At 42.8% G+C, this 9,042-nt stretch overlaps 1 protein-coding gene across 1 annotated transcript; it reads right to left on the reverse strand.

Annotated features, from left to right (window-relative positions):
- Positions 1 to 769: 769 nt before the first annotated feature.
- Positions 770 to 4,167, reverse strand: LOC122655505 (eukaryotic peptide chain release factor GTP-binding subunit ERF3A-like). The gene is made up of 6 exons (XM_043849692.1): positions 4,106 to 4,167; positions 2,124 to 2,178; positions 1,846 to 2,017; positions 1,210 to 1,274; positions 959 to 1,123; positions 770 to 871 (listed from the first exon to the last, which is right to left on the reverse strand). The coding sequence occupies exons 1-6, from the start codon at positions 4,165 to 4,167 to the stop codon at positions 770 to 772; spliced, it is 621 nt and encodes a 206-aa protein (XP_043705627.1).
- Between the last annotated feature and the right edge of the window lie 4,875 nt (positions 4,168 to 9,042).

Here is a 9,042-nt window from a genome sequence, read left to right on the forward strand (position 1 = left end):
TAGTTGTTTACTTCTTGTTTATTTTCTATTCCACTTTTCTAATCTGAATAGGAAAGTCTTTCTCTTCTTCCTCAATGTCTCTTTCATTCTTTGATTGCTTGTTTGATATTCTGATAATGTCACAAGCTCCATAGCCACACACCTTACAGAGTAGAATGGAAGCATCAGTAGAGTAAGAGTAATAGTTGTTAAAGCGTCAACTAGGCGTCTATGCTCCTTCAGGGTGTCAAGACAATGCATCGCCCTACTGGATGTAGGTAAGGCAACCCGCGGTGAACACCTGGGCTTCGCCTAGGTGTCCTTGGATGCCTTATTTTTAATACAGGTTCTTTTCCTTACCTTTTTATTTGGTACTGTACAGGATTATAATGCTTGTGATGCATGGAATCATTGAATCTTAAACCTTGCTATATTGTTGTATCGAGTTATACCATAATAGTTTATTTCTAATTCTCTGCTAGAATCAACTCTGATCCTTTGTGACATAACAAATATCATTGAACTGAATTACTGAAATAACTTCTTTGTTCAATTTATGTTTAACTGATGCTTTTTACTGCTAGTTTGTTGTGGACAATAAGTCAGTCTTACAAATGGATGTTAACTCATATGTATTTGCTGGTTTCTTTAATTGGCTGTTGATTTACTTACGATTTTATGATGTGTCTATACTAGATATATGAGACAGGGGGAAAAACACTAAGACACCTTGTCTCCTAAGTGCCTAAGTGCCCCTTCACCGCCTTGGGTCGCCTTGGAACCTTGACAACTATGATAAGAGTAGAATCCATTTCTCACCTTCAGTACGAAGAGTAAACCTTCCAAGCTGTGGAAAATCAGTGAACTTCTCTATGCAAATTAAGTTATTGACCTGGAAAGCACAAGTTACAAAATAACTCAAAACTACCATCCAACAAATGCACTTTTGAAGATCTGAAAATATGGTAAGAGCAATAACCTGTATACGGAAAAATCCGACAGCACCATTCTTGACAAAAAGAACCTTCTTCTTCATAGGTTTTTTGGTCTTCGGATCAATTTGCTGCAACAGCTCAACAATCTCACACTCCTCAACAACAGAATGAATATGCAGTACTGCCTTGTAACCAGCAGTGAAAATTGCCTGAAACATAGTGAAATGTTTATTGTCATTGAATGTATATTTCCACAACCCAAAACAAAAGATGGAACTGAAGTCCATTTGCATACATTATCCAATAGCTCAAGGATCTGCAACTGGGTATCAAACTCTGAAACTGCAGCTATTGGTTTCACTGCAACAAACTGCAGCTATTGGTACGATATAAAATGCTTGAAATATTTAACTTTCAAGATAACAATTCTGAAGAAGTAATGAGTAGACATACGTCATCAATAATCACAATGTTTTTCCAATGGGAATCAGTAAGGATGAATACCTACTCCAACTTTAGTAAAGGTAGGTGAAATGTGGCACCTACAACCATTTAAATGAGGATAAAGCCGTCAAGGTGAGAAACCATCTTGTGCATTTTTTTTTTGACTAAGTTGTTCCCCATGGAAGCAGGTACCAGACTTTTAGAACCAGAAATTTGTCATGAACATACATTTCTAAGAAACACAGAAAAATGGAGTCCAATATGAGAATCAAACGATTAGACATGCTAAGAACGCAACTGAACCTATAACATCCCATATATATTACCATTGTTCTCCACACATCAAGTGGAGTATCCTATCGTTTCGAATTTCTCACTACCACTGTATGTATAGATCAATTTTAGAAATTTTTTCAAAAAGCCATCCTTGACGATCAGCCAGAAGATCTTTATAGCACCCTTTAGCACATCATGCAGGAAGACTTACCAGCAGATGACAAGACAAAACCAGACAATATGTCCTCTTCTTCAACCCCAGACAGTTTTACGCAGACATTTTCACCAGGGCCTGCACGCCTTACTTTATTCTCATCACAACTTACGGCAAGCACTTTAACATGGGCTTGCAAATCAACATGTACAAGTTCAGCTACTCTTAACTGGTATCAGAAAAATACTGGGGCCAGAAGGTAGGAGAAAGAAGTTCAAATAAACACCTTATTTGGCATGACCAACAAGCTATCACCCTCACAGATGCTACCAGACTATCTTCCCCATAACAACAGTTCCCATATCTTTAAATTTGTCAAGAATTGGCATCCTAAACGATAAAAAAATCACGTAATTAAAAGAAAATATATGATATTTAAGCCCATAGTAAATGTTAAAACAGAGTACTTTAAGGTTAAATGATGAAAAACAGCAATTGTACAACAAATTATGTACTATTGACGACAACCAACATTTTTATTTGGGAGTAAAGAAAACCAAGTACAAAACACACCGAACACTGTGTCACAACATCCAATGCCCACAACCCAAGTAATGCATTCAACGATGAACACCTTTGAGGTCACAATTCCAAATCAAACCCCCCCCCCCCCCAACACACACATGGGCACATAAACAAGAAGCCTTGCTGCAACATCTGTAGTTCTCTATTCCCATGTCTATTAACACACGTGGCAGCAGCACAAGTCAAAAAGGATTTGTCAATCCATCATACTTTCTCAAGTACATAGATTTTCAAAAAAAAAGAAAGAGAATTACAGAACATGTACAAAAGCTACATTCCTGGAAATCCAGAGCAGCTCTAAACATTAAAAAGGCCATGGTGAATATCAAAATAAATGTTTTGAGTCTCTGACATTAAAGGTTCACAATGGAGACTGTCAAGAGAGAGAGACTCTTCAAACATACTCCTTCTGATCATCTGACTTTGAAGAAACCACATGAAACCTTCCCCTCTACATCATGATGCAGATCAAAACTTGAAGAAGAGGCCAAAACACTGTTCACGTGAACAGTCTCACAGCCCCTTAATTTGGCTTGGTGAGATAATTACTAGAAGAAATTGTTGGGGCAGTTTTGTCAATGTCTTAGTCTTTTAAACAGAACTGATGGAGACAACTTAAAGAGTAGGGACCACAGACCATGGAGTTCGGCTGCACCTATTAAGCCATCTAAAGTGGGCTCCACATGATTCAGTTGAAGAGATTTGAAGGCTTTAGAATCAATTAGTATTTAGTCGTTTCTATTTTCATGTCAATCCTAGTTACTATTTTATTTCAGTCAAGTTAATTAGGAAAGTTTCTATTTTTTGTAGATTGAAGTTAATTAGTTAAGTTTCTATTTTCTTCTTTCTTGAGGAGCAAGCTTTGCCCTCCATATATTTGTAATGGCTTTTAGAAGCCCCCCACGATTTGATTATGATGAATGAAAATATTGCTTTGCTTTGCTGCAAGTGTGATTTCTTCTCACGTTGAGTGAATGACTTGAAGGGCTAAAGGAGCCTGGCTGAGAGAGCCTAATCCATCTATCCCTCAACCTTCTATTTTCTATTTCTCCATCTTCTCTGCCTCTCCATCGATCCCCGATTTCTGCTGTGTTGTTGTGACTACTCCAACCATTGAGAAGACCATCCGAGTGCTACTGCTGCTACTCCCGATCTACTGCTGCTGCTGTTCTTCAATTAAGGTTCGAGCCATCTTGTTGCTGCCCAGTTTTCTTCCAGATCTGGTGCTGGGTTTGTGAAGTTTATATCTCTGCAACAACCATCAGTTTTAATTGATCTTTGGAGCATACAACCTTCACACTATCACCTCCATTCGATCACTCCAGGCCTGAAATTTCCATAATCTCCATACTTTCTATTTTCATCCCCAGAATTCCATCTCTATATTCCATCATTAGAACTAACCCAAATCTGCAGATCAAACTCCCCATACAAAGTCTCACACTCTGTTACTGCAGAGAGCACCAACAACCTGTTGTGGAAGGTTTTCTCCTAACCTTCTATTTTGGCGAATCCTTGATAATTTCACATTAAGCCATCAAAAGTGAACCGAATTTTGAAGGTAGCCTCTCCCTATCATTCTCTACCCTTGATCTAAGAGGGGTATCCATCAGTTGGCTGGTTTGGCTAAATTTCTAACCTTCTAATTTCTGGTTCAGTTTCTATTTTGAGTTTTGTCACTACTGAGTATTCCTGGATTATTTGGGACTAATTCTAACCTAGGAGCAGCCACAGTGTAGCGGATTGGAATGTCTGTGCCTGAAGCTTCCCACCGTTGGCCCTCCTGGCCGGCATGATTGTCCCTCCGAGCCGCTGTCTCCCTTGGCGCAATGCCGACCTCCTCTCAAATTACTGCTTCTCCTCCTCCTTCGCCTGGTCCTTCCCCCCCTGTCCCTCAACCATCCTCTCCTGCTCCCTGGAAAGCCCTTTTCAATCCTGCTTCTCCCCCTGCTTCAGCCCCCTCGCCTGATGGTCTTCCCCTCCATTTCGTGGCCCCTACACTGGAAGGCTCTTCAAAGGTGGCTCTCTGCCCTTCTGAGGTTCTGGAGTTCAAAACAAAGCTCGGGGAAAACTGCTTGGTAGGTAATTTCCTGGGCTCTCGACCTCCTTACCCGATCGTCAAAGCTTCTCTCTCCAAACAGTGGAGGCCTCTGGGTTCTCTGGATGTCTCCCTTCTGGAAAATGGCTTCTTCCTTTTCAAGTTCTCGTCTGCCTCCGACAAGGTTCGTGCCTTAGAGGGTGGACCCTGGCTGGTTGGAAAAAAGCCAATTTTTCTAAGGCAGTGGCACAGGCGATTGCAGCTTCGTTGAACGGATTTCTCTTCGATTCCTCTCTGGATTACTCTGTCAGGTCTCCCCCTTCATTATTGGTGTACGGATGGCCTGAGCTCTGTAGGCTCTGTTTTGGGAAAGCCCCTGTTCACCGATGTGAGAACCAGGCACAAAGACAGGCTGGCTTACGCTAGGCTATGTGTGGAAGTCTCTGCGCAGGAAGCTCTCCCCACCTTCATCAAGGTCATCGAAGGCGAGGATTTCTCCTTCGAACAAGAAATCCATTACGATTGGAAGCCACCTCACTGCACTGTTTGCAAAATTTTTGGACACGACTCCAGTCTCTGTTCCCTCGTGACTGTGAACCCTGCTATCCCTCCTCTTAGGGCTGGCGTCTCCGTCGAAGGGATCTCTTCGATTGTGGGTGAAATGCAGAGGGCTCTTCATACGGCAGGTGTCTCTGTCGAAGGGATCTCTCCGGCTACTGGTGAAGAGCAGAGGACCCTTCCCCGTCTGCAACAGCGATCGCGAGGTCGAAGGAGATACAGATCTCGCCTACGGAACCACCTTCCGGCTTCAAAGCTGCCGGCGGCAGGCAATAAGGACTCGGTTGGGGCTTCTAGGACTGACCACTTAGCGCAGAATAGGTTCAAGCTTTCGGATGTCAATGATGTTGACGCTGCAGATCCTCCTTTGACTAGCAATGATGCTGATGATACGGACCTTCGTGAATGCCCCGAAAAGCTCCTTTTCGACGTCTTGCCTCGCAGCAGATCTCGGATGTCGGAAGATCCTGCTCCTGAACTTCCCATTTCTAGCTCTGCTGACGCTGCGACTGCTCCTCTGTCTTCGCTGTTAGCTTCGGGAAACCACTCTTTTCTCCCCTCGACTGCTGTAGCTGTGACTCTGCCTCGAGTCTCTTGCCTTCAAGGTATTTTGGATTTAAACAATGCGAATGGATTTCTGGAGAAGTCAAACTTGGGCCCCACTTCTTTAGCTGGTTCCATCCCTTTGTCGCTGGTCCACTCGGGTGAAATTTCGCCTGGCCTGGACCAGCCCTCTTTGGACTTGGTGGACCCTACACCCCCTGGTCTCTCCTTCTGATTCTCTTAACCCTTTCGGGTCGGGTCCTTTGCTAATTACTGCCCCCTCTCTTAACCCGGTTGACCTTTCATCTTCACCCGACTCATCTGGAATCAGCCAACGGCCTCCTTGCAATCTGAACCCCAGCTCTTCCCGCCAAAGCTCCTACAGACGTCGCCACCGGAGTGAAACAAGGTCTCGCTATGTTATGTCTCGACTCTTGGAGTCGCCGCTGCCCCTCCTCCCTCTTCCCCAATGAACCAAGGCTTCCTGTGGAATACTCGAGGCCTTAATTCTGCCTCGAAGCAAGCTTCTATCCGCTCCAAGATTCGCGCTTCTCACGCTGCTTTCTTCTGCCTCCTTGAAACCCACATCAAGGAGCAAAATTCTCCTACTATTCTCAAGTCTTTAGCCCCTGGTTGGTCCTTCTTTGCTAGCTACTCCTCCCATCCAAACAGCCGTATCTGGATTCTCTGGGACCCTCGCAAAATCTCCTTTTCCTTTATTTCCTCTTCCTCCCAATTTATCCACCTCTGTTTTTCGAACTGCCTGGGCAATTCTTCCTTCTACTTTACTGTCATCTATGCCCACAACTGCTCCTCTCAAAGATCCTTGTGCTGGTCTGATTTGCGTGCTATTGCCAGCAATATTGGGACTCTACCCTGGGGTTTGGGTGGTGACTTCAACGTCATCAGGTTCTCCTCTGAGAAACTGGGTGGTAACCAGCTTGATTTGGAGGCTATGGATAACTTCAATGTCTGTATTGAATCAAAGACCACAACAAGGAGGAACCGAGATGTGCCAATAGCGAAGAAAGGACTGCGTTGGAAGGCAGTTGGAAAAGACTCTCCAAGCTGTAAAACTATGACGAGGGATTGGGTGCTTGAACCAATCAAGCTTCCTCCAAGGAGCTATTGGACCACGAGAACAAATGAGATCCCAAGCCGCTTTAGAACTGAAGGAACCCGTGGAACTCGGCAGCCAAGTAACACAATCACCACGGTAGTAGGGTCTTCAAACAATGGAAGGCAAGAAACTCCAAATGTTGTTAAGCACCGGATTAGAAGAATCCGGGGGGGGCCAGCCATTCAAATCAAGAATATCCGCCACCAAAGAATTTTGAGCCAGTCAAGAGCCATAGATAGTTCTAGGGCTAACCTGATGGAGGAGGATTCCCATAGGGCGCAAATGGTCAAGCCAAAGGGAGGTGGAGGTCCCATCACCTATATGAGATTGGATAGATCCAAGAACAGACAGACGAGTAGCAAGGATTTTGCTCCAAACCCAAGAAGCATCGGATGTGATAGAGACAGTCCAAATAGAATCCGATTTTAGAAGCCCATAATAAATCCAATCAACCCAAATACTCCTCTTTCTACCCTAGGGCTCCGGTGCCTGGACACACAGGAGTAGAGTTCATCTAATATAGTATGATGTTTATTAGATGAGGGTTCCTCCCCCAGGGCTCCGGTGCCTAGATACACAGGAGTAGAGCTCGTCTATCATGCTTACCGTATCATCTTCCCCAGAGCTGCAGTGACTGGGAATACGAGTAGAATAATGATACGAGGTCGACTACTACCCTCAACAGATTATGCACTACAGTAGTTCACTAAATGGCCAAGACCTGAACTAACTAAATAAGGAATGAATTTCAATAATTTGTCATTTATGTCTTTGTAACCATTATTGTATATTTGAATGATTGCATGTATAGAATCATTTGTACCTTACTGGGCATAAGCTCATCCCATTTATGCTGATATTTTTTAGATGAGGAGGCTTATAGTGTATGTGAATTGAAAACCCAAGGTTAGGGCCCAAAAGACATTTTGTGATGTTATAAACAGTTGACTTTTTGTATTGTAAATAACACTTTGGTATGTTTGATTCAGACCTTTGTATATGCATAAATGTAGCAATTTGCCACCAGTACATAAATTAACTCTTAGCTTAACCATTTTGCTTCCACTGTGTTGTATGAGATACTGAGACTTTTGCTACTACTTTTACATTTTTTTGTGACCTTCTGGCTCAGCGCTCGCGAGAGTAGTACCTTGAACCCTGTCTGGGTTCGGGGTGTTACACATATCCTAGGATGGATTACCTTCAGTATGTCGATGATGCAATTTACATGGCAACTGTGTAGGACTATACTCGTTTCTTCTCCCAAACTATGACATGGCATTCATATGTCTTACAGTCAAAGGACAATGCACGTCGGCTCCATCAGAGTATGAGTGTGATTGATCCTGGACGGCGCAATAATTATCATTAGTAGACACTTGAGTCACTTGACTAGTTAACTTGTATTAGGAGAGTATATTGATGTCATTCAAATTATGTACTTAATATTATGACTTATGATTCATTGACTTTATGTTTCCCAGAGAATTTACTTGTTTAAATTGCTTATTAATTATTATGTCCTCTAGTACTTAAAGTCTTAAACAATGTGTATGTGTAATTAACTAAGTTATACATTAGGATTCGACCGTATACTACCTATCAAGGGTGCAAATCCAAAACACCACTTTGGGTAACTACTTTTGCAATTTGAACATTTACATGTGTTTATATAGCCTAAAATAGGGTTTCCATTAAGTGTCAAGCCTTACTTTGGTCTAAAACCCACCGAAATGACCAAAACATCGAAACGAAACGAGATTTTAAACCTTGGTCATACCCACGTCGAGGTGGAGAATAAGGTCTATTTAAACCTCGCCGAGGTGGAGAGTAAGGACAAATCGGTCGTGTAGGTGTTATAGAAGAACCACTAGCTTGAGGTTTGCTAACCGAAACTGACTTCTCCTGAAAAGAAGACTGTTGTGGGTGAAAGCTATTACCTCTAGAATATATGTCAGTAAAATTTCTTCGATTGGAAGGTTTCCTCAAATTTTCCACAATCTGATATGCCACCTGCCTGCTTCCTTCATAGTAGGTAGTCTACTGGCGGCAAGTGCGGAACTAATCCGTGGATGTAAGCCGTTGCGAAACTATGCCACTAAGACTTCCTCATCCCACTCAAACTCAGAACAAGTGGCTAAGTAAAAGAACTTGGCCACGTACTCCTCAACTGGCAAACTATCCTATCTCAATTGCACAAATTTAAGGTGTACACGCTGCTTGTAATCAACCGGTTGGGGTCCATTGCATTTCGCATCTCAACCCATGTAGTGACTTGCCCAATACCTCAAGTTCGGTTTTGTAGCTGGTGTTTGATCCACCAGACCCGAGCCATACCTTCCAATTTACCCTCTGCAAATATCAATTTCCAGGCCTCTGTCAAGTTGTACCATCTGAAGAAAATTTCCAA

Source organism: Telopea speciosissima, chromosome 3, assembly GCF_018873765.1.
Source record: "Telopea speciosissima isolate NSW1024214 ecotype Mountain lineage chromosome 3, Tspe_v1, whole genome shotgun sequence".
Classification (NCBI taxonomy): Eukaryota; Viridiplantae; Streptophyta; class Magnoliopsida; order Proteales; family Proteaceae; genus Telopea; species Telopea speciosissima.

Excerpts from the sequence above, each read along its gene's own strand:
- LOC122655505 (XM_043849692.1), bottom strand. The coding sequence starts at position 4,167 with ATGCCGGCCAGGAGGGCCAACGGTGGGAAGCTTCAGGCACAGACATTC. Across the intron at positions 2,179-4,105 it reads ACATTCCAATCCGCTACACT|GATGCCAATTCTTGACAAAT; the intron begins GTGGCTGCTCCT and ends TTTATCGTTTAG. Across the intron at positions 872-958 it reads TCGGATTTTTCCGTATACAG|GTCAATAACTTAATTTGCAT; the intron begins GTTATTGCTCTT and ends TGTGCTTTCCAG.